Source organism: Cupressus sempervirens, chromosome 10 (genome assembly GCF_028749045.1).
Source record: "Cupressus sempervirens isolate cs-2001-9-10 chromosome 10, ASM2874904v1, whole genome shotgun sequence".
NCBI lineage: Eukaryota > Viridiplantae > Streptophyta > Pinopsida > Cupressales > Cupressaceae > Cupressus > Cupressus sempervirens.
The window spans coordinates 313,662,433-313,689,603 of NC_143127.1; the positions used below are offsets into that span (position 1 = coordinate 313,662,433).

Sequence of the window (27,171 nt, forward strand, 5' to 3'; positions counted from 1 at the left end):
ATTTCCGTGGAATGTGTTTCTTGTGCAAAAGACAGAGAGTTTATGAGTGTCCCCAACATCACGAGAGGACAAATAGAAGATCAAACATCAATGCATGTGTCATGCATGTAGATGAAGACAACGAAAGAGGAGAGGTCCTTGTTACAAGAAGAGCCTTGCTAAATGATAAGAAGGAACTTGAGCAAAGGAAGAATTTGTTTTGCACAAGATGTGAATGTAATGGTAAAGTGTGAAATGTCATTATTGGTGGTGGTAGTACTGAAAACCTTGTTTTGGAGGAAATGGTTAATAAATTGAAGTCAGAGAGAGGGGAGTGTCTGAATCCCTATTGGATTGCTTGGTTTCAAAAGGATCACAAGGCTTTGGGAAATTAGCAATGTCTGGTAAGTTCAAAATTAGGAACCATCATGATGAAGTATTATGTGATTTTATGCCTATGGATGTTTGTTATCTATTGTTAGGAGATCATGACAATTTGATTGTCATGCTATACATGATGGGTGTGCAAATCCTATTCTTTGAGAAATGATGGAGTTTGACACAAGTTGAAGTCATTGAAAGAAGCAGAGGAAAAGACATGTAGTAATGCAACAGTATGCCTAGTTGATGAAAGGAAGTTTCTAGAAGGCATAAAGCATGCACATAAGTGTGTTTCTTTAATTCCAAAATTTGATAGAGGAAGTATAAGATGTATCCGTGGAAGTTCCACATTTGTTGGATGAGTTTCAAGGTACTGTATCTAATAATCTACTAGATGGATTTCCATCAGTAAGAAATATTAGTCATCAAATGGACTTGACTCCTGGAACTAGTTTGCCAAATTAGGTAGTCCATAGAATGACTCCAATAGAGAGTGAAGAGTTGAATAAACAAATGCAAGAGTTGTTGCAAAAAAGGGTTGATTTGAGAGAGTTTGAGTCCATGTGCCACACCCAACTATTATAGCCCTAAAGAAAAATGGAGAATGGAGTTGTGTACAAATTCTTAGGTGATCAATAGGATTATTTTCAAGCATAAGTTTCCCTTGCCAAGGATGGATGACATTATGGATTGTTTCAGTGGAGTTGAGTACTTTACAAAGATAGATGTGAAGAGTGGATATCACCAAATCTGGGATGAATGGAAAACATTATGGAGAGTTTGTGCAAAGTTGTAGGATATGTCTGATGACAAAAAGAACCACACAAAATATAGGCTTATATTAGCCTTTACCTATACTAGAGAGGCCATGGGAAAATATTAGTATATACTCTGTTCTTAGTTTGCCAAGAATTCAAAGAGGACATGATTCCATTTTTGTGGTTGTAGAGAGGTATCAAAGATGACACATTTTATTCCTTGTAGAAAGAGTAATGATGTTGATGTGCCAAAATCATTTTTTTAGAAAAGTGGTGAGACTACATTGTTTACCAAAGAGTATAGTTTTAACTTGAGGCTTTAAGTTTGTTTGATCTTTTCGGAAGACATGGCGGAAAAATTTAAAGATAGATTTAAAGTTCATTTCAACGCACCATCCACAAATTGATATGTAGATAGAAGTGGTGAATATGAGTTTGGGGAACCTTTTGATATGCTCAGTTGGAGATAAATTGAAGGGGTGAGATTTGATTTTACCATTGGCAGAATTTGCATACAATAATAATGTCAATAGAATTGGTAAATCTCCATTCTAGATTGTATATCCAAGTAGTCCTACACATGTTTCAGAATTAAGGAAGTTAGAAAGAGAAGAGGCGAATAGTGTTGCAACAGAAGACTTCGTTGAAAACCTAATGAATTTACACGAGGAGGTGAGGAAACATATTAATAAAATGAATTTTCAGTTCAAGGCTAAGCTAGATTAGAAAAAAAGACAAGGAATTTTTAAATTGAAGATGAAATCATGGTTCATTTGAGAAAGGAGAGATTTCAAGTGGAAACATACAATAAGTTGAAGATAAAAAAGTCGAACCATGCAAAATCCTAAAGAAGCATGATTCTAGGAATGCTTAGAAGTACAATTGCTGAGTGAACTCAATAGTTTACTTGTTTTTGATATTTCATATTCGACAAAGTATCATGAAGGCAATATGGAAGATGAAACAATAGAAGCGTAGTGGAATATTTTAACACCTACTTCATCTATAGAAGAGATAAGAGGATAGCATGGATAGTTGTGTGGGTAGAAGCACAAGAAACAAACAATATGAAGAGTACTTGATCAAATGGAAAGGATGACGTGTTGAAGATTCATCATGGCTATCAAAAGTAGAGGATGATTGTCATGGTTTTCCTTTGAACACCTGAGATATGACAAGGTCACTTTTCAAATTACCTCGGGTGTTAGATGTAGGAGCTTCGAGGGTGTAAGAGCAATCTTGTATCACCCAAAAATATTGTTACTATTTTTGGAAAGTTTACTATTTGTAACAAGGTTTCACTTGAATACAAATTGTTCCAATTACTTCCCATAGAGATTCAATTTTGGACATATACGCATGTTGGTAAAGTTTAATGTCAAGATCAAGTCCGGTTTTGAAGATATTGAATTAATTGTTTTGGCAGGGTGCTATGAAAAATCTGAACTCAATTTTGAAGGCCTTAGAAGCTCCAAAAGAGTCTCAAACTTTGCTTGGGATGGTGCTTCGCAATTAGAGCTATAGAGTGCTTCTAGAGTTTTCCCAAAAGCGGTTACAATAGCTAATCAGGTACATGGCTCACAAGATATGGCCTTGAAGAGTTGCGCTAATTTAGGAGGAACAAATAAAATGACTGCCAAAACCCTTTGGGGGCATATTCTCAACATTTTCCAATGTAAGGAAAATAATATAAAGTTGTTCGACCTAAAAAAAGGGGTTACAATTTCCGGAATATTTTAGGGTGGTTAAATTTCCCAATATAAAGAGGACAAATAGGGGTTATTATGGGTAGTACTGATGGTGCATAAGGTGGCTTTGGCTTACAAAATTAAGGGGAGTACCCTTAATCAGTTTGGAGGAATGGGTTAGAATAGGTTTTAAAACAAGTACTTGATATTTTAAAGCCAAGCCTTCTTATTCTATATAATGCCCCCACTTTTGTATTTTCCTTAGTGTTAGTGATTAGCCTATCTCTTGGGTCTCCGTAGAATAATATGATGATTTGGAGACCATTTTGGCTTCATTAGTGGGCACATATGGGGCCATTTATTTGAGTTTTCCTTCTTAGTGTGATATCAACTTTGAGGTTTGTCTTCTAGGTTCTAGGAATGCTTCAAGATCCATTTGGGCACACTTACTATTTATATTAAGTCACTTGCATGTTGGGGATCAACCTTGTTATTTATAGTAAGGCATTAGGATGGCTCAACATATCTTGGTGTCATTCGGAAGGTAGCAAAATGATCAAATGTTAATTTGTGGTGTATCAAAAGCATGGAGCCAACTTCCTATTTTTATGAGCTAACACTATTTTTAGGTGTTACTAGTGAGCCACAAATGCATCATCTATTGTCAGTTTTTAGTGGCTACAAGTTGATTATGAATAAATATATAACTTAAGTTAATATATCATTAACTTTGATGTTTTATTTAAATAAATTATAATTAATTATAAAGTGACTTTTTAAATAAATTAAAAAGTTACATTCAAAAATATTAATAAAGTGACTTTATAAAGTCACTACAAATTTATTAATAAAGTGGATGTCCATGTGATTATAATTTTGTGAAATATTAAAAGGGTAATTAAAACAAAGTTTAAAAAATAAAAATCCCAAATTTGTATGTTGGAAATTAGAGGAAATAAAAGATAATTGAAACTTCATGTGGAAGGCATTCTTAAATGCAATGTTACAAAGCCAGAGTCGGCTCAAACTTGGAAAGCTGATTTTCAACTTAGACTCGGTATTTAGGTTCAACAGATTGAGAACTCAAGAAGCTTAAAGATTTTTAAGGATTTAAAAGGTTTTTCATGCATAATTTAATAGTTTAACCTTAAAGACACAACAATTGAGATAAATAGAAGTTGCTTTGCACACAAACACAAGCTTACATTGATCATATAAGTGTAAATGTGAATTTTGAAGGAAATATGTTATTGTTAAGCTAAATAACACATAAGAAATCTAAATAGTGTAAATGTTAAATGTGTGCAATATGCATGGAATATAAAATAAATGGAATCGAGAATTCAAAAATATTAAGAGTAGCCTATATTAGTGACCAGTTGACCTCACAACCTTTCTCCTTATATACCTAAGATATGTCTTGGAAGATTCTGCAACCATGATCTTTGCCTGTGTCTTAGGCTCCACCTTAGTAACATCCACATCATCCTCACTCTTAGGGTTCTCGAGTGGGTTTCCTTGTGCTTTAGCCTTCTCTATCATCGCTACTTCCTCTGCCTCTTGGTCTACCTAATCAACCCATTCCAAGTCCTTTTCTTTGAAGATAAGATCCCCGACTTCAATGTTCCACTCTACTTGTGGATCAACCTTCTCTAAAGTGTTAGGAGATGTATTAGTGCCCGAGATTTGTATGTGTTAGAGGCAAAGGTTGCAATGAACACGAACAAGATCATTCAAACTTCTCACTACCAACTTGTTTTTCTTTTTTGAGTGTATATGCTCAAACATGCTCCAATTGTACTTGCATCTTGAAGCAATATGCGACTGGCTCAAGATACGAACTGCAACCTTCTGGAGATTTGGCACCTAAGCACCATACATCTCCCACAATGCATCTGGAACAAGAAAAAAATTGAATTCTATTCAATAATGTTGGCTTTATCAATGTAAATGGTAATAGACTCTAGATATAAAAATTTAAGATCTTAATTTAAAATTATATTGTGAACAGATGTTTACTTGGCATTAGTAGTGTTCGTTTTTTCTTGTCTATGTCTCGCGAGAAGAAAGTCTCCTTGTGAATTACTAATCATTTCCATCTTATGAACTATGTGTGCTTCAACTAATGATTTAGAAGACATTCACTCAACAACTTCATAGAGACCACTGAACGCTACTTCATCACCCCTGAAATTTGGGTGAACTTAGAATTCTCATTTGAGATAGTGGACAATTGCATGTATATGCCTCTGAAGTAGATTGTTCTATTGATGATCAATGACCTTCCATAGGGGACTGCATCTTGCTTGATTCCTTGAATTAAAAGATCCAATGGCCTCTTTAACTTCATTCATACTCTCATAATGCATCCGATTGCGAGCTTTTGTCTATCCACAATTCGTAGGAGAATAATGAGAGACTCAATGAATTGTGATCATTGTGAAAGCTGAAACATGAAACTTTAAGTTTAAGTTTTACTTTCAAAAATGAACAATGAGCATAAACAAGTGTGAATGGAAATTAGGAAATGAGAACAAAAAGGAAAATCACCTGCACCATCTCTTGGGCGGGTTGCCAATAGCCATTCTCATCAAAAACTCGACCAATTGTCTCAATCTCAACATTTCTTTTCGGATATTATGATACGGTCCACTCCTCACTTATGAACATGCATTTCAAACTGGCCTTAGACTGAAGGAAGGATTGCATCATGAAAATTTTGTTGCCAATTGGGTGATTGTTGGATGAGACAACTCTTTCTTATTTGTGAAATTCCTTATAAGATTGAGGATACCCAAGTATGATTATATATGAATTTACAAATACTCCTTGATGCTCACATGTTTTCATCCAAGGAAGCTTGTCAAGATCCTTCAATATCGAGGTCAAGGCAATCAATAGCACAAGAGGTTTAAAACAAGGTGGGGTACCTCTCCACAAGAATTCTACCCGCAACAACATAATTTGCTGCATTATTTGCAACTACATGTACTACATTCTTCTCACCCACCTTTTTTTCAACACTTTATCTAAGAAATCATAAAGATACTTGACATTTTTTTTGTTTTTTCTGAAGCATCATTTAATTTTAAAAAAAACGTGCCACTTGAGGAATAAAACAATTTAGTAATAATCAATTTTTTTTAATTTTTTAATTTTTTAAATTATTGAAAATATAGAATCAACTTGTATAACAGAGATCGATCACCATCTTTTACATCAGCATAAGCAGTATCTGTGTATGATTTTACTCAGCATGTACAGCATCAATGTATATTTTTTCATGACTGTACATAAACTTTTTATACAGGCCTATACATAATGTTCAAAAATTTACAACAAAACTGGGAACAAAAAATCACAAAAAGAGCTTCTTTCAAAAATGTTTTGTTTTTCAATGCTAGCTCCATCCATCTTCATCTCCTTTTTCTGCATCTTCCCTGTGGGGGCCAGTATTCCAATGTAATAATCAAAATTTCAAAACTTAATCACTAAACTAATATGAATTTGAATAGAGTTTACAAAGCAGTAAGACTTAGTACAAGTTCTACACTTACCTGATGAGTAGATAAGAAAATACAACTATGTTTAACTTATTTTATCAGTCCAACCATTTGTTGTGCAATACTTCCTCTTCCATGCCTCACATTGCACAACAATTGTGGCTTTGACATCAACTACCTTTCTGGTCAAGATAGGACCTTTTAGCTCCTCCTCATTAGGGGCTTTGAACCCTGCACCCCAAACAATATCATCTACCATAATTTGGTAATAAGGAGACCTAAAACAAATTATATAAACAAAATAAATATTAAGATAAGATAAAATAAGTTTATTAATATCGAACAAGAGACTACAAAAGGGCATAAAGGACTGAAAGAATACAGCAAAGCAAATGCTAACAATAGGAACACCAAATGGTGATCGGAAAAGGAATAGACAAGAAAGTGAAAGACCTAAAGAAGGAAGGCAAGAGGTCCTTCCTAGGCAGGAAAAAGTCCAGCACTAAATGGTAAGGTTTAGGATGAGGTGAGTCCTGGATCATCTTAGAATACTGTTGAAGGTGGGGTGTCACTGTTGACTAAACCCGCTACGAGGTCTCACAAGCTTGGTACGATTGGAAATGAGAGGGTCGAGTGGCCACCCAATGCATCGGGCAAGAGAAATCGACAAGTAAAAGGAAGTGATAAGCTGATTAGAAGTCTGTTTTGAAGGAAAAAGGTCTTGTAAAGTGTAATCGCGAACCCACATGGCCTCCTGGAGGTAAAGAGCAAGACATCACTGATCGATGTACCTAAAGAAAGATGAAAGGGATCTGCACTCTCTGAACAGGCAGTGAAACCTCCTCCTGAACTCGTAATAGGTGGGACATTGGAAGATAAAGCGAGTCTCAGTCTCAGCCTCAGACAAGGCACAAAGGTGACAAATTGGATCGGCTTTGTCAATCTGGTGGTTTGTTTGGAACCTAAGGAGATATGGAGGGCATGGCTCTAGTGTCGTGATGAGTAGAAAGGGCGCACAATGACTCCATCCTAAATATCCGTTAAGTGCTCAACATAAAAGACAATCCTCGACTGGAGACCTCCAGGAGGATTGGTCCAAGTTGTGGTAATAAATTGTCTGTAGATGCTAAGTCTAACATGCCTGTTGAACTCCTGCTGTGAGGGAAAGAGGTGAGCAAGAGCATCTAGAGAGGATTGGAAGGTAAGGAGACGGTTGATCTCTATCTTAATCGAGTATAAGGCAAAAACCTTGGTGTACCAGCATTAGGCTTGGAACCAACAACATCCGCAAAAGAGCCAAGTAAGAATATCTGTGACATCCATCAACAAAATCCGCAAAACCTCAAAGATGGCAAAGGAATTTGACCAGGTCAAAGATGACATCGAACTTGAAGCGATGGGTTCCAAACTTAGTCAAAATGATTTTGTGAGGAGTAGTTCGATGACATTAGATGATGTGCTGAATGAAAAGGATTTGGACCCTCTCAACAAAGGTCTAGTCTGTATCCATGAGAGAGGCCCCCTACACAACTAAGCCGTACAACACAACCACTCTAACCAAGGAGCCCAAAAGGGACAACTTGAAGGTAGTGTCCTAAAAGTGGTGTTAGAAGCACTGTCTCTCCAACATAGTCAGAATGCCCAACCCCTTGTTGACCCTAGCCTGCGTGGCAAGTCTCAAGTTGAAGCGGGGTCCAAAGAACTTGACCTCGAGAAAAGTGGAAGATGAAGCAATCTCAATCTCACAACCTTGGAAATAGAAATGCGGATGGGAGATCTATAGGCAATTTAAGATTGTCACCTAGGTCTTCCCTATGTTTACAACCAACTGTCTCAAGTCACAGAAGGAGGCCAAACCACAAAAGGAGGCCAAACCATCAAGAAGCCGTTGAAGATCTTCTAGAGAGGAGGCCAAAAGAACCACATCATCGACAAATAAGAGAATGGAGATCAAGACTTGCTGCAAATAACAATCGACACTAGGGAGTGAGGAGTCCTAGAGGAAAACCTTGAGCTCGTTGATGTATATGCTATATAAGGTGTGAGAGAGGATAGCTTTGCTTCCCCTAATGGTACTCTGAATCGGGTCAGAGAACCCTTGCGAAGTCCTCAACCTGCCTACCATACTCTCATATAATCTCATAATAGCTGCCAAGAGGGTCGTAGAAATCCTAATGTCACCAAGTCTCTGAATGTGACATGGGGTATAGAGTCAAAAGCTTTGTGAAAGTCCACAAAGTAGGAGTAGACTTTTGCCGAGCGGTGCCAAGCCTCCTCAATGATAGTTCACAGTGTCAAAATATAGTCCATAGTTTAAAAATCAGTGTGGAAGCCAACCTGACCCCTCGCACGACAACACCCCCTGTCGAGCTCTCTAGATAAAATAGTGTTCAATACGGTAGCATAGTGTTTGGCAAAAGTGTGCCCAATCATGATGGTCTTGTAATTGTTAGGGTCCGACACCGACCCAGCCTTATGAATCAGATATAAAATGCACCTTGACCAAGAGTCAGGAAAACCTGTGGAAACCACTCTATTAAAGAGTACAGAGAGGAAGGAGCCCAAAACCATATAGCTAAGCTTGAAGAGTTCCGCCTGGAACCCTCCTCATCCGCTGCCTTGATGCAACTCATGGATCTGATTGTGTCGCAAATGCTGGAGAAGGTGAAGAGGTGGCAGACTTTCAATTATAAAAATTAAAATAATCAGTGTGGCATACTCTTGAAAGCAAGAAAATTAAGACATAGAAATCAAAATAATAATGAGCACCTCACTGCATGAAATGGAAGGTTGTTGTAAAACCAAAAATGTCTAGTTGCAATTTTTGTAGCCTCATGCTTCTCCTTATTCCAACACACGCTCTCAAGCTATGGTTTGGCATCCGGAGTTGTGCATGGAACAGTAAGGGAATCTAATGTGGATTTCTTTTTATAAATCCATGGCCTAATGCTCACACTCATAGTACCACTACTTATAGATGGATGTAATGGAGATCGATGATTTGAAGAGGCCTCTCCACCAATGTTTGACATCTCTTTTATATGCCTCAGTTTTATTTCTTTTTTTTATGGGATGGCATGTTTCCAAGCCTTATCCCTTTGGCATCTAATTGGGTTTGCATTTTGAGTTACCACTAGGTGCACTACTGCTAAGTTCAAACATTATGCTGCTGCTGCTGCAATATATCATAAATGAAAAAATAAGCATCTACAATTTTTACACATTCTAATCAAGCTAAAAATAAATAAAATACAGAAAACAAAAAAAACTAGGATTTCTTACTTTTCCATCAGCATAAAGATGAAACAGAACTAATGTGAAAAAAGTGGAAAATATGAAAGTAAAAAATTAGAAAAGAACAAAAAAAGTAAGTCACCTCTTCAAATTTGCTCCAAAAATAAAGTAATGCACTTCAAATTTGTCTAGACTTTCTCCAAATCCTTCTTTTTACTTTAATGTAAGCACAGGGACGGCTATGGGAATGGCTATTTTTCAAAAGGGGTGGGGGTATTTGGGTACGCCAATTTTTTTATAATTTAATACTTTTATAAAAAATCTGAAAATGAGTCATGACAATGAGTTTTCAAGACAAGAACAGTAATAAAGTTTGCAGATGTAATGTATTGTGTTCAGTTTATATAACAGCAGCATATTGCAAATGATATACGTCTACTTGAAGAGTGATAAAGTTTATTTCTAATCAGTATTTTATCAAAGTTTCAACATGATAAGCATTGAATTAAGCTTGATAAACAGCAAGCCGATGCACAAACAAAAAACTGAAACAAACATCAGAAATCTTACACAAGGTCCTTAGCTTTGTTGCTCTCCTTTGAGTACCCATCGAGTACCCGGTACATGTCCCAGGACTATGGGTATTCAACATAGCTTGCAAACTATTGACAATTGCTATCTCAGAGCGAATCAATCTGATGGAGTTCTCCTCAAAACCCCAATGTGTCTTTTCTAATTCCTCTTTTCTTCTCTTCCTTGTGTTTGCAAATGATCCTTTTGGGATCCTGGGATCCTCAAGGATCCAAGCCAAAGCCTGAGGATCCTCAAGGATCATAATTTCATTTTCTAATTCAGTAATTCAATGTGAATGTATTGATTTTCTGTATAATCGTGAAAATAAATCAATTATCAAGTAAACTAGATTGATAGATCCATATTAGAATAATAGATTCATACCATGAAATGATTTAGTTTTAGAATTATGTATATTTCTCTCATTTTTTACTATTATATATATATATATGCTCACGAATCTTCCACAAATCATAATTGGGAAATAATAATCCCGAATCCATGGATCTGATTCACGTGCCCAAATTGGATTCATTTCACGAATCGACAACTAAGTTTATAACATTACTTTTCAAGCATTTATTTTTCAGTATTCTTCTATGAAAACCAAAAACAATTCTGAAAACTGCCAAAAAAAACTCAAAATATCAGAAAACATAAAAAAACAGAAAATAGCATATTCAGAAATTCCTTTTTCAGAATGGGATGGGATATTATTTCTCTGTATTTCTCTTGAGTAACCCATGCATTCAGATCCTATAAACTATTACTTCATGTTTCACCCAAGGAAACTTATGCAAACCACTACATGTTTTTATGTAGTTACTGATATCATCTCAAAGCCGAACTGAAAAGAGACCATCATTTCACCTACAATTTTCCAACTAATTTTTTTTGGGAACATTGTTTACAAAAGTTGCTTAGATCTTCCAATAGGTTAAATGATCATTCTCTTGAGGTTGAGGTTCATATTATTTGATAAAATGTAGAGTTTGTTGATTGTGTATCCCCTATTGTTTCCTATTGTCCCTGATTCTACTTTCACATGTGGCTTATTTGAGGAATATTCTAGCAATAATTGCAGAATTTTCTTTAGTCTGGTATGGTTCAGATAGATATGGCACTTCATCTTCTTGGAACGGTTGATAGCTTTTTTCAAAATGTTATATGGCCTTTATTATTATTATTTGGAAGTGTAGATCTTGGCAATCTTTATATGGGCACAAGGACATCAATGTCTTTTAAACTGTTGTTCATATGTGTGACATCAAATCAAATATCATTCTAGTCATTTGTAAAACATTTCAATTTGTGTGAATCTATAAGCAAAATTAGTCTAGTTAGCATGATTATGAGGTAATAGTTTCGTGCAGTTGTCCCTATGCTGTTTTCATTACATATTTAATTAGGATGTTGGTAGGTTTTTAAGAATGGTGCAAAACTCCTTGATGCGTGATGTCTCTTGAGCATATGATCTTTGTGTCCTAAAAAGTCATTGTAGGAGTTACTGAGTTCTTTTCATTATTGGTCATTGGCCAGTAACCAGTTCTTGCTTCATTTTCTGTGTTCTAGAAATACATGTTGAGTGGCTTTACATTTGATGTCTTCCTACTCCTAGTCTCTATTTCTTTAAATTTGATACCCTTTATAGGCAAATTACTCATACTTGAGCCTGAGTGTTTTTGCTAATTGCTATTATTCACCTTTTAGATTTTTTTTTTCCATTTTGAGTTCATGTCCAAATTGGACAGATCAAAATGGAAACAGCCAATTTTAGTTATGCATTCAAAAGTGAACATAACAAAACAATTCTTTATAATAAATACTTAACTAAATGATCAAGGCACTAGTTCCCATTTAATGCATGAACTCCTAAAGCACTCGGCATAATGTGCTTAGCTATTATAAATATTAAAAAATTATCTTTTTGATTAAAATTGATAATATTGTAAACTGCATTGGGCTTAATATTTTCGAATTAATTGAAAATTTCCTTGGGAAGAAAAAATTAAAGCTTTCTTTTATTAATGACGTGGAAGACAAATTCTTTTTTTGATTTATTTTTCCTTTCACTACAAGTATGAGGAACATTGAAGCAGGCCCAAACATTTTTGAAGTTCTGAAGATTGATAAGCCTTTCTTTTAACAAACTCTATGGGTTTATTGGAAAAAATATTAATAATACCAATTTGTAATTTTGAATCCAGACGGTCAGTTTTAGTAAGGGAGGCTGCAGTCAAGGGAAGTCCAACTGAAGTTATTACGCCTGATGGATTTAATGTTCGTACACTGGTCCATGAATATGGCGGAGGTGCATTTACTGTCTCAGGAAATATTATTGTATTCTCCAACTACAAAGATCAAAGACTTTATAAGCAGTCCATTAAAGGAGGCATGTGTTTCCCCCCTCTATTTGATTTTTGTTTGTTATGAGATTAATATATGAAATGGCTTTTTTAGTTTTGATTGGTGTACCATTTGATTTGAAAGCTTATGTAGGAAATTATAAAACATTTGGACAACAAACAGTTTTTAGAATGTGCTATAATTCTTAGTCAATGACAAAACATTTTGAGAACATAAAGATTTTAGAAGGGGCTCTGAGTCAACAGCTGTAAACTAGAACTGGCCTATATACCCTTTTAAAAAAATGAATAATAGGAGAAGAAACTGATTTCTTTTTTGATTTTATAACAATTGGATTTTGACTCTTTAAACTGCTTGTACCTGTATCCATACAATTACAGATTACCTATTTAAAAAACTTCATAAAATATATTTTCCATATTCCATGCTAATGAAGAAAAATTTAATAATTGAAATTGGCATTAGGGACTATATTTTGTTTGTATTTCACAGTTAATGAGGATTGATATTAAGAACTCGTTTTAAATATCACTAGTTGATCTATTAACAAAATTAAACATGTAAATGGATAATTTGTAATCATAGTTACAAGAGTTGGGATTGGGGCAGATTAGCAAAGTCAATTTTGGACCTGTACTTGGCACCTAGAGCTGGCAAACTGAAAATGCCACAAAATATATATACTTTCAAGGATTTAGAATTTGTATCATGCACATCTTAATAAATAAACAGATGCAATAAACTAATCAAATATAAGCTACTTTGATCACATATGTAAGTATACACTCAGCATCAGTATATAGACGTATTTTAGCTAAAGGAAACAGCAATTTTAGATTTATAAACATTGTCAAACGTGTACAAAACTCATGTAATATTATAGCCATGACATTGTTACTGAAATTTTGCACATGTATAAAATTTAAGTACAAAGACAGAGAAAGTACATGAATGCCATTCATTTCACACAAGAATGTCCTTGTATTATTCTTCAAATGAAAAATACAACTGATATTTACAAATGATAAAATGAAATGAAATGCTGAAAGTAAATTTCTCTCACACAATTGACCCTGAGAGTGGCTCCTAGTCTACTGATACATGTTTCTATTCTATGCAACTAGATAACATGAAAGAAAAGAACACAGAGTGAGAGAGGGTCATAGGGCACCGGTCATTGCCTGTAATGACTGGTCGTATTGCATTGCTCCAATTCCGCTTGTGTGCTGCCCCAAACTGCATTTCCTCCAAGTCTCTTAGTCCTGCATAAAATTAAAAGACGTGTTAGATCCAGTGGAGCTAAGCAATGACAGAAACACCTTACCTCATGTGCAAACAAACTATGCTACCATCATATCATGCACTATATAATAGAAATATATACCAGCATATCAGAGGCAATCATCTTTACATCAAGATTTTATTGCTAACATGCTTGTTTCCTATGCAGAATCTTATCTTTCATAGGTATGTGGATATAACCGTAGGCTCCCATGAGGGTTTTTGAGCCCAATGTGCCTATAAGAGATAGGATTATGCAAGCTAATCAAAAGGTACAATATAAGCATCAAAGGGGCAGATTCATATCTGGAACCTTTTATTTCATATTACCAAACAATGCTGAAGTATTTATATTGTGTCACTTAAACATCAATCACATAGGGGGAAACAAGTGCAGATACCCTCTCTGTAAAAGGGTATCTGCATTTGCGTCTCCATATGTGAGTAATGCTTTTATCATTTTTCTTTTATCAAGTTTCATGATAAACGTAAGGGCAGCAACGTTCTGAAATAGAAGAACATAAAGAACCAAATGCGAGCTGCAGGATGAGAAATGAAAGAGAAAGGACAGATATTGAGTAAATTTTGATGCAAGGTTTGAGTCAAAGATGATAATAAGGATGCAATTGTTAACAACAGGATTATGACAAAATACAAGCAAAATGTGCGGATTTATTTGTTTGGATATTTAAAGACACAAATGGAAGTATACAGGCAAACTGAGAACCCAAGAAACAAATGCACATGGGTTTCTATGTTCAGAAAACTTCATATCTGATAATGTGTTGAACACCTTTAATAAAAATAAAAATAAAAAATCAAATACAAGGATATCTTTCAGATCTGCAAATAACGGAGCATATGTCCAGAACCAGGATTGGAGTTATCAAAAAATGATGCTACAATGTTGAAAAGAGGATAACAGAGCTAATGAATGCAACAATAGCTCATGCTAAAGATTTCACAAGAAAATATGGGCATTTTAGTTACAAGCAAAAGACTGAATCTAACAGCAGCAAGTAGATGTTTCTTTTCAAAATTTCTACAAGAGATGTCTACTGCGGCATTATCCTTTCCAAATTACAACAGCAAGAGATGGAGATTAAATAATGAAAACCATTGAAGATTGTACATGCGTTCCTCTCCAAAATACGCAAGGGATTTGCGATTCATGGCACGATAATAGGAAAAATCCTCATCATTATCTCAAGAAACTCCAAGACAGAGGAAATGCCACATTTCCATCACATATAATGGCCCCATTATTCTTATTTCGGCAAAGAAAGAGTTAAGAGAGCACGAAACTTATTCACTGAAAATATCAAACAAAGAAATATTATGTTCATAAAATTACTTACAGCTGTAAGAGGATGAGACTCAGTTATGGTAGGGGAAAGAGGCTGAATCGCTTCAGCAAGAAGCTCCAAATGGCATGTAAAAGTGCACAAATTCAGGCACATCAAACTCTAAAAAACACTGAAATCACTAGAGCAAAACCCCAAGTCAATGCCACGATTTCTGCCTTTAAACTTCAATTTTTCTTTCTAGAGATGGTGGCCAGATGAAACCGAGTGAAGAATGGCCTAGAATGATAGATTAAATGCCCAAAAAACTAGGTGAAAATGGCTAAGTGTATGTGGCAAAGACTCCAGATTTTTTCCAACAATTGCGGCTAGGGTTCTTCAATCCTCTCTATTCTTCTTTCTTCTTCAAATGCCAAGTGAAGCGAATACCAAGTGTTTTAGGTTTCAAATACTTTGAGATTTGCTTTTCAAAGTGTCGACACTTTAGAGGGGTTTTTATTTTTTGATTTTTTTGGCCCCATAGATTAAATATCGACGGGTTGGGCTTATATATAGATGTTTTAATTTAGTTTTAACAACTTATTTAGTAGATAACATCAGATATATTATTTGATAACATATATGATGTTAATTAGTGTGGAAGTTATTCAATTCAATTAAATTTTATTTTTTGCATATTTCTAATGTAATTAATATTCATTTCATGCTGACTTATGAAACATGGAATAAGTATCAAATTTAGATATAGACATGAACTATATGTATGAGTAAAATGGATGTCTTATTCATGAGACAACCTAGTCTATAGGAGAGGTTAGAATATGTTTGAGAACAAGTGGATGTAATCTAGGAGATAGTTGAGTTTGTTTAGGAGTGTTCTTGACACAATTTGGAGGCTTTTAGTGTGTTTTTAAAGAGTTTTCATAGCGGGGCACGAGGTGGCAGTGAAAAGAAAACAACAAGAAACAAGAAGATAAGAGAAGTGCAAAGAAATGCCAAGGCAAAGACTAGGAGTCCTTCGTTGGCAAAAAGAAATCAGTCATAGGAGGATAAGACTGCGAGTGGACATGAGCCCTGATTTGTCTATGTAAGCTCTTGGAGGAGTGTTGCTAACGGAAGAAACTGCTACGGGGTCTTATGGACCTGAAATGATTGGTAGAATTGGACGACCTTTTCACACCACGTGACAAAGATAAGGGTGAGAAAAAGGTAGTAATGAGCTGATCAGAGGTATGCCGGTAAGGAAGTAGTTACTGTAAAGTACTATCGCGGAGTAGGGTGGCTTCCTGAAGATAAAGTGTGAGACACCACTGGTCAATGTAATTGAAGAAAGCTGAAAGAGAAAAACAGTCCCAGAATAGACAATGAAATCTCCCTCTAATCTCATAAAAGATAGAGCAATGGAAAATAAAGTGAGTCTTTGTCTTGATCTCAGCTAAAGTACACAGCTGACAAGTCCGTTCTCCACTGTCAATATGATGGTGGGTTTGATTTCAAAGACGGTGAGAACCAACTTTGAAGGACCCCAGAGAGATACGCAGGGCATGACACCAACATCGAGATAGGTAACTAGGACGAACAATAATCCCATTACAGATCTCTAGAAAGTGCTTAGCATAGAAGGTCATCCTCAGATGTAATCCTCTAGGAGGGTTAGTCTAGGTGGTGATAATGTACTGTTTGTAGATATCTAGTCTAACATGCTCATATAACTCCTGACGCGAGGGGAGGAGATGAGCAGGGGCATTCAGTGAGAACTGGTATGGAGGGAGGCGTTCAATATCAATCCCAATTGAGCTCAGTAGAGAGGATGTCGCAGTAGAAGAGCAGTACGCCGGGTAGGAGTATCTATCTTGCTCTCCAGCCGAATCCACAAAACCATGAAGGCAATGAAGGAACCAAATCAGGTCAAATATGGCCGCAAGTTTGAAGGGATGAGCACCGAACTCAACAAGAATAATACTATGAGGAGTGAACCTGTGACATCTAATGATACACTGTAGAAGCAATGTCTACACCTGCTCAATCAAGGCCCAATCAGAGACAAGGAGAGAAAGCCCCCAAACCACTAAGCCATAGAGAACAGTCCGCCAAACAAGGGAGTCCAAGAGGGATAGCTTGGACAAGGTATCCTGAAAATGGTGTTTGAGACATTGTCTCTCAAGCATAGCAAGAGACCCCATACCCTTGCTAACTCTAAATTGAATCGCCGGTCTCATACTAAAGCAGGGTCTAGAAAACTTCACTCCCAGATACATATAAGAAGAAGTAATCTCAATCTCGTCCCTGAAAGAAGAAGTGAAGATGAGAGGTCTTTAAGAAATTAAAGACCATAGCCTGAGTCTCACCCAGGTTAACCATAAAAAGGAAGCCAAAGCATCAAGAAGCCTCAGTAAACTCTCTGTAGAAGAAGCTAGAAGAATCACATCATCCGCAAAAAGAAGAATGGAAATCAAGACCTGATGCAAGTAGCATCCATCTCTTGGGAGCGAGGATTTCAAAAGGAAGTCCTCAAGCTCGTCAATATACAAACCGAACAAAGTGGGGGTAGTCTTGTTTAACCCCAATAATGCTATGGATTGGAATTGAGAATCCCTTAGGAGTCCTGAATCTACCCACCATAGTTTCATATAATTTCATGATAGCAGTTAGTAACATCTTCGAAGTCCTGATCACCCAAAGCCTTTGAAATAGAGCCATCCTAGGAACATAATCAAAAGTCTTGCGAAAATCAACAAAGCAACAATATACTTTCGTCGATTTGTGTCTAGTCTCCTCAATAATAGCCCATAGAGTGAAAATGTGATCCATGGTTTGCTAGTCAGCACGAAAACCAGCCTGTCCTCTAGCTCTACAACCTCTCTTGTGAAGCTCTCTGGATAACATACCATTTAGGGCCATATCATATAGTTTGGCAAACGTGTGTCCGATCATAATGGTCCCGTAGTTACCAGGGTCAGAGATAGGACCGGTCTTGTGAATTGGATAAATTAGATGGCTTGACCAAGAAACAGGAAAATAGGTGCAAACCACTCTATTAAAGAGTATAGAGAGATAAGAGCCAAGAATCAGGGCGCCAAACTTGAAGAGTTCTGCCTGGTTCCCCTCATCAGTCTTTCTACTGCATCTCATGGATTTGATGGCCTTGTAAATGTTAGAAGGGGTGAACAAGTGACAGTAAGGAGGCAGAATGGGGTGGATAGATGGTTGCTTAGGAATGTCATAAAGAGCTGTAGTGTGAGAGGTTAGGGAGAGAAAGTCAAGGGTGTAGGGCGAAGGGGGACAGTGGGGGAACAGGTTGCACCAAAAAAGTTGGGGATTGCAGATAAGCGTGGAGCATAAGGATTTACACTAAGATGCGATAAAGGATCCTTTCTTATAGCGAAGAAAACAAAGGTAAGAAGAACGAAGGTGAGCAAAAACAGGGGAATGAGCCTCAAAAGCGGAATGCACTGGACGATTTAAGGTTTTGCAGTTAACATCAAACCATTGGTTCATAGGGCATGTATTATGACGTTTGCTTTTGAGGGAGAGCGAAAAGTGGTGAGGGATGGAAAGGATGGCGGACTTCCAAATGACCGCAGCTAGCAAATCAAACATGGAGGAGGCCTCACAAGAGTCGCTAAAACAACTAGGATTAAGGAGCCTCGCAATATGAGAGGAAAAGAGCTCACTATCGTCGTTGAGGAAGCGGAAACAAGCAGGGGGTGAGTAGCAGGAGGCAAGAGGCGAGGAGATGTAATGTTTTGTTCGTCCCTTGTGCTTGATAGCCAATTACCCGTTGGTCTTGTGTGCCTGATAGCTAGTTACTCGTTGGTCCTGTGTGCCTGATAGCCAATTACCCATAGGTCCCATGTGCCTATAGTCAGTTATCTGATGGCCGTATAGTGTAGTTGAATGGAGTGAATAGTGATGTATAGACTGTTTGGGGTGTGCCGTACAGTAGCTTCTGGGAGGCTGTACGGTTGTGTCGGGAGATGTACGGAGGGAGTCTATGCAAAGATGAGGTGGAGTATGGAATGAAGGCAAAGTCATCCATACGGTAGGAGGGAGGAGGCCGACGGATGGTGGACGGATGGGAAATGCTCAATCATGCAATACATAAACTAATAGATCCAATTTATTAGATAACACCAAACAAGAATGGAGACTGAACACATATAACCTTTAATTAATATTTGCCACAAGATGGTGCTCCAATTTGCCAGATCCAAGCAAAGTATTACATGCAATGAAACAGGGTGAGGGTTGAATCCCATCAAAACAGGACAAGCCAAGTAGGGAAGATCTTTCACTTCTGAAATGGCGAACAACAGAGAATCCCAACGGGAATTTGCAGTATAAAAGAAATAATCCAAATTGCCTGCCAACGACTACCTACAAGCCATGCTTAAATGCCCATCGAGGAAACCTTTCCGAGGGTGTACAAAGATAGCCAACAACTACACTTATCTACGGGAACTAAAACAAAATTGGGTTTGAGATATACTAAGTCAATCGGCCCATTAACAAAGTTTAATTAATAATTTATTTTATGACGAGATCAATAGTCCCTCTGTCCCATATTTTGCTTGTCCTCAAGCAAACGCAATGCCGGGTGCTGTAGAATGTGCTCGCCTTCCCACGTCGCGTTGTCCAACGACAAGTGTCTCCAGTGCACTAAATTTTCCTTCACCATGTGAATCCACAGGGTCTTCTCACGAACTTCAATGATCTTTGCCAGTTCCAATATGAGCTTCCCTTCTTCATTGAGTGCCAGAAGGTTTTTAGCTACCTTGATGTTTTGTTCCACAACTATCTTAAGGCAGGAGACATGAAAAATGTTATGAATGCGGCTCCACTTTGGAAGTTCCATCTCATAAGCAACTTCACCGATACGGCGAACTACACGATAAGGGCCATAAAATCATGGTTTCAGTTTTTCTTTCCCTGTTACCTTTAACGAGGATTGCCTGTATGGTTGAAGCCTAAGATAGACCAAATCTCCCACCTTGAAACTTATCTCAATTCGATGTCTATCGGTGTACATCTTTTGTTGATTTTGCGCCCTTTGTAAGTTTTCCTTCAAGCCTCTCAGGATGTCTTGCCCCTCTTGCAGCTAGTCCCTTGCCTGTGGTACGCAACTGTCACCCAGTATTGTGTCAATGAATGAAAGGGGTTCATATCCGTATAATGCTTTGAAGGGTGCCATTCCGATGGACATGTGGTAAGTGGTATTGTAGCAATATTCCCCTAAGTGCATCCATTTGACCCATGCCCGTTGTTGTGTTGAAATGTAGTTCCAAAGGTAGCCTTCTAACCACTTGTTCACAATCTCCGTCTGTCTGAGGGTGGTAACTAGTACTTGGCGACAATTTTGTTCCCGCCAACTGAAAACGTTCTGTCTAGAAGATACTGATAAAGCGTCCATCCCGATCACTAACAATGCTTCGGGGTAATCCGTGTAGACGGAAGACTTATCTGAAAAATAGATCAGCTACCTGTGTGGCCTGAAAATTTGAGGGGATGGCGAAGAAATGTGCATAGTTCGTTAGTTTGTCAACTACCACGAAGATACAATCCTTCTCATTCACCTCAGGGAGTTCAGTAATGAAGTCCATTGAGATACTTTCCTACTTCTATTCTGGTATAGGCAGAGGTTGTAGCAACCCGACAGGTAGAGTATGTTCGGATTTGTTTTGTTGGCAGACCATACACTCTCTTACATACTGCAATACGTCTCCTTTAAGACCTTTCCATGAGAACCCTTCCTTGAGTTGTCTATAAGTTTTGCGGAAATCTGGGTGTCCAGCGAAGGGTGAGTCGTGTACCTCCTTCAAGATTTTCTACTTCAGTTTGGATTCAGGCACTAAGTGTATCCGGTCGTTATAGTAAATGATGTCATTCACCACTTTGTACCAATCATCTTGAGTGTTGTCATCCATTAGCTCACAGGCAAATGAGTTTTTGGAATATTCCACCAACAAATGTGCTTTCTAGTTAACTGAAATTTGAGTCAGTAAATAGATAGCGGGTTTCTTGGACAGAACATCTGCAACCACATTCTTTTTTCCCTTCACATATTCAATATTGATTTAAAAGCTTGAACCTTGCTTACCCATTTTTGTTGCCTTTCGTTCAAGTCTCGTTGCTCTAGAAAATATCTCAAGCTATTATGATCAATATGGATGACAAACTTTGCATCCACCAGATACTGTTGAAACTTGGTTAGTGCATGAACGATGGCCAACATTTCTTTGTCATAAATGGAATATAGACATTCTGCTTGTGGAAGTTTCCGACTCTCGTAGGCTATGAGGTGTCAATTTGGCATCAGTATCGTGCCAATGCCTTCTCCGAATATGTCACACTCTAGAAATGAATGGTCGAGTGAAATCAGGTACGACGAGTACTAGACAAGTGCTCATTGCTTCCTTCAACTTATCAAAAGTGCGTTGCACCTTTTCATTCTACTAGAAGGAACCCTTTTTTGTTAGATCTATTAATGGTGCGTTGAGTTGAGAGAATCCTTTTACAAACGTTCGATAATAACTGCACAGTCCAAAAAAAAAATCTCGCAACTTAGAAAGTGATTTTTTTTTTTTGGGGGGTGGGGGGGGGGGGGGGGGGGGGGGCAATCAAGGATAGCCTTAATCTTCTCCTGATGAACCTGTACTCCATATTTACTGACAACGTGCCCCAAGTACAATATTTTTATCATACCAAATTCATACTTGGATCTCTTGGTGAACAAAGACATCCTTCATGATCCTTAGGACTTCATCCAGATGCTTCAGGTGCTCTTCCCATGTCTTGCTATAAATAAGGATATCATAAAAAAATACCAGTAAGTACTTAACGCAATTGTTTGTTGAAGATGCGATTTATGCATGACTGGAATATAGCAGGTGCATTCGTTAATCTGAATGACATGACCTGCAACTCATAATGCCCGTAGTGACAACGAAAGACCGTCTTCTCCACGTCTTCTTCCCTCATGTGACTCTGATGGTCTCCAAAATGAAGATCTATTTTCAAAAAATAAACCACGCCATGTAATTCATCTAGCAACTCATTGATCCTTGGAATAGGATATCTATTTTTATCGTCTTTTTGTTCAACACACGATAGTCTACACACGTGCATCGTTTCGACCTTTTTAACCAATACTACTGATGATGTAAAAGGGCTAGAACTGAGACAAATCCATCCTTTCTCATGCAGTTCCTGAATCGTCTTTTCGATCTCATTTTTGAATTTCTTGGGATGGCAATAGGGTGTGGTTATGACTAGCTTGGCACCTGCTTCCAACTCGATAGTATGTTCAAACCCTCAATGGGGAGGCATGCCTGGAGGAATGCCCATAAAAACTTCATCATAAACACTCAAGATATTGTTAAGATCATCATCCTGGGGAGTTGTCCGTTGTCCTTTTACGGGTTTTGCCGAAACAAAATAGTGTGCAGCCCTAGCAGTGTCAGCATGCTGAAAGATTGCCTCCATCCGATGTGCTGACACTTCCTTTGGTCTCTCGTTGGCCATTCGGTGGAGAACAACCGTCTTCCCATTGACAACAAAAGTGAAGACCATGAAGCTCTGAGTATATTCATCAAGTGTCTCCATCCACTGTATGTGAAGAATAACCTTCATATCATCAAGTTCCACTATGAAGAAGTCCTTTGTCAGCTTGTGGTTAGCCATGGCGATACATAGTTGGGGAATAAGGTGTGTAAAGGGCATAAGGGTCCTTCAGTGACCTTGACCTGGAATCTTGCGTGCATTTTAGTAGGTAGACCTCTTCGTTTCACCAGAGATGAGTTTATGAAGTTTAGAGTGACGCTGCTATTGAATATCACCATGGCCCTTTGTCCTTGAAGGGTTCCCCATACACAAAACACTGTACACCTCGGGCTCTCGGGTAGGGCGATAGTTCCTTCGCACCGTACCAATGCTACAATTCTTTTAGTACGGTTCAAGCTGCAAAGTTTCTGCAAATTCTGTACCTTTTGATTAGACTTGTAATCTATCCTTGACTGTTGAAAATGAACTTCTTAATAAACTGAATTATGAAGGAGTTGTTTGCTTTTATCTTGAACTGAAAGTTGTTTATCTCTGCAATAAGTTGAATGGGTATTATTGCTCAAGGGAGTAGACTTGTATTTGTGTGTCCTCAAATTACAATAACACGCTCCCTAAATATCATGACTAAAGGGCATGTCCCTCAAAGGGACATGACCCTTCCTAAGTCGGCTCAAACCCCTCTCCTAGAAATCGGCGATTTGCAAGGATGGTTAACAATTAAACGTCAACTAACACAAAGCATTAAATATCTTTAGAAGTCACCGCCTTTCACAAGAGGTGTTTTGGAATATATTTAATGCCTTCATATGATACTTAAGGAGGAGAAGATTAGGTGCGGTCTGCACTCTCATACCAATAGATTATCACTATTACAAACTTCACACAAGCTAACCATTTTAGTTTCCTCGTGGGGTTGGTTGTCTCTGGAGCGTATGTCTTCTTGTTCGTCCTCATCGTCGGACACAACTTCAATGTAGTGAATTTTTCCTTTCTCGATGCATCTGTGCTTAGGTTCCAATGGTCCTTTGTAGTTGAAACATAGTTTCTTCCTTTGGAGCTCCTGTCTAGTAGCTTTGGCCAACGACGGCTTCTTCAGCAGAGGTTTATTATCTTTGTCCCTCAGAAATATCGGTGGTTTGGAATGTGAGTACCCTTGAGAGGATGACATCGATAATGATGCCATACTCTGAGCCTTATTGATGGCCTCCGACAAGGTGGTAGGATTGAACCTTTTTACCCAACCTTTTAGTGGTTCTATCAGCCCATCCATGAAAGGTACTATCCGTCTTCTTTCGGAAATGTCCGTGACCAAAATGGAGTTTTTGAAATTTCGTAATGTATTGGTCAACCGATTTAGTTTGCTTCAGTTGTGCCAATTCTTTGAAATTAAGTCTTCAATCTTTACCATCAAATTATCTATCAATCTCTCAGTGAATTCCGCATAGGTATTTACTTGGTCATGCCCTAGTGTGATGGTGCCCTAGTGTAAAGCCACAAATTTGATTGCTTCTTCTGGCATAGGATTAAGCTGGAAGTAAGTATCGGCCTTCATTACACACGCTTGCGCAGATATGGATCCGGATCTGTCAAATGGAGACAAATTTACTTTACTCGACTTCCTTCTGAGATCATCGTTAAAATATCCTTAGTTTCCGTCTCTCGAATATCTCATTTTCAAATTTGTGGTCTTTGTAAGATATATCTTCCTCAAAATTCATATTCTTCCAATCTTCTCTCAACTGTTCTTGAACTTCCTTAAAGGTTGGCTGCTTCCATCTGTGTGGTGCCTCTGTTCGTGGGGGAAAGGACGACATGGAAGGTTGTGAACGTGCTGGATGAGAGTTTGTTTTACTCGACGCCAAGTCTGCGTGATGACCATTTTGTTCACCGGATATTTTATTGTCTGCCAATTTCTTGAGAGTTTCTTCCATGAGTCGTTGAGTATCATTGATCTATGCCTGATTCCTTGCAAGTTCTCATACTAGTGCTACGAGTTCAATAGTTTTGGGTTATGGTTGTGTGGCCATTCTATCAACCAAATCGGATCTTCTCTTTTGGCTGTAAACTCTCATTCACTGTCCACAGGCTGACAGGATTGAAGCTTTGATACCACTGTAATGTTTTGTTCGTCCCGTGTGCCTGATAGCCAGTTACGCGTTGGTCCCGTGTGCCTAATAGCCAATTACTCGTTGGTCCCGTGTGCCTGATAGCCAGTTATTCGTTGGTCCCGTGTGCTTGATAGCTAGTTACTTGTTGGTCCGTGTGCCTATAGCTAGTTACCTGATGGTCGTACAATATTGCTAAATGGAGTGAACAGTGATGTACAAATTGTTTGGGGTGGGTTGTATGGTAGCTTTCGAGAGGTCGTACGGTTGCGTTGGGAGATGTACGGAGGGAGTCTATGCAAGGATGAGGTGGAGTACGGAATGAAGGCAGAGTCGTCTGTACGGTAGGAGGGAGGAAGCTGACGAATGGGAAATGGTCAGTCATGCAATACATAAACTAATAGATCCAAATTTATTAAATAATACCAAACAAAAATGGAGATTGAATACACAACCTTCAATTAATATTTGCCACAAGATGGTGCTTCGATTTGCTAGATCTGAGCGGAGTATTACATGCAACAGTATAGGGTGAGGGTTGAATCCCACTGAAACTGAACAAGCCAAGTAGGGAAGATCTTTCACTTCTGAAATGGCGATCAATAGAGAATCCCAATGAAATTTTTTAGTACAAAAGAAATAATCCAAATTGCCTGCCAACGACTACCTACAAGCGGTGCTTAAATACCTGTCGGGGAAACCTTTCCGAGGGTGTACAAAGATAGCCGACGGCTACACTTACCTACGGAAAATAAAACAAAAATGGGTCCAAGATATACTAAAACAATCAACCCATTAAAAAAGTTTAATTAATAATTTATTTTATGGAAGGAACATTACAAGAGACTGGAGAGGAGGTGACGAGTGAGGAGAAATGCGAATACTGAGGAGAGCATGGTCTGCAAGAGCAAGGAGTAAGATGTTGAAGCTGTGAATGAAGGGGATGAAGGAGGGAGAGGTGAGGGCATAATCAACAATGTTGACACCCCCACAATGAGGCAAATAGGTAAAGAGCTCGGAACTTAGAAAGCATGAAGGGCCATTCAAGATCACAAAACCAGAGGACTCACAAAGCTATAGAAGATGGCAACCATAGCAGGAAATCAGCACAAGAGCATCATCAGAAGTACGCTGAAGTCCCAAAGTAGTCAGATCAATCTTTGTGGTGTAGATGGAATCAAAACATTGGTCGTAAAGCAAAGTTTGGAGTTATCTGGTCCGTGCATTGAAATCCCAAAGAATGATGATGTCTCCCAAAGCAACGAACTGAGAAACACACTTATAAAGGTCAACAAATGGGTCTCCGTCCTCATTGCCATGGATAGCATAAGGAGAGGAAGCTAGTGGGAAGTAGCAAACAACAATGAAGATATCTTTCTGACGGTGACTCTTACGGTCAATACAGACCCATATGAATCTGGCATACGTATTGGAGTGGACAACAAAAGTAAAGCTGAAAATATCATCTCTAATCAAACAAGCAACGTCACCAGACCCATGGACCCCATTGGAAGCACAAACCTCCTCTCTACATACAGATAACCATTGATAACCTGTAAGCCCTAGGAGAGGACGCACAAGACTCTCGTGGATCTTAGTAATGACAAGTATGTCAGTGGACCCCACCACATCGTGGAAGAGACCGGTTAATAACCATAGAGAACCATTACCATTCCAGCAGTTAAAAGAAAGAGAGCAAGTGGAGGCCTCCCACTTGTCCGACTATTGGCGAGATCGTCATTGTGGTCTTGGGGGCCTATCTCGCTTCCCATCCACTAGGGGGGAATCTCGAATAATTGCTTTGAGATTGCTAATAACTGCCCATTTCCCAGCCCATCTAGCCTTCACCACCAGACCACGAGCATGTTTTAGCTCTGCAACCTGAGCCTTCGTGAGATCTTCATCTAGAAAAAATATTAGAAGGGAGAGAGAACAACTTCCTCTTTGCTTTGAGAGCATGGAGCCTATCTGAAAAGGATGTTGCCGTGACCAATCCAACATTTATCGAGTATGATGTCGGAGATGCCAAGCTGATCACTAAGGAAATAACATCCAACAGAGAGGGTCGGAAGTGGGAGGGAGACCACAGATTTGCAGGTTGAGCTCATGAGCATGTCCTACACATTCATCCTTTATCTTTCCTTGAACAATCTTATCCAGATTTGATAAAGGTGCAATAGCAGCTGAGGTATTGCAGAGAGGCCCATGATTTCACTTTCTGTTCAGTTTCCAAAATCAGAGTGGAGTGTTTTGCTACAATTTCTGATTGCTGTACTTTGATTGTATCTAACCCCTCGAACTACTCGATAATGGATTCCAGATGGGATTTTAAGCCTGCAGTTTCAGAAGTAAAGTATCAGAGAAACCTTTGATCTAAGAGGTATTTGAGCCTGTGGCATGTTTGAGTTCGGTAATTGTTTCGATCAATGATAGTACTT

The 27,171-nt window shown here is 38.2% G+C and overlaps 1 protein-coding gene across 1 annotated transcript in view; it reads left to right on the forward strand.

The window, feature by feature from the left end:
* Positions 1–27,171, forward strand: part of LOC149533879 (peptidase uncH-like) — a 169,537-nt gene that overhangs the window by 18,899 nt on the left and 123,467 nt on the right. The window contains exon 2 of the mRNA XM_089805069.1: positions 12,324–12,508. Within this exon, the coding sequence (XP_089661195.1) occupies positions 12,324–12,508 (185 nt within the window). The remainder of the gene's footprint in view (positions 1–12,323; positions 12,509–27,171) is intronic.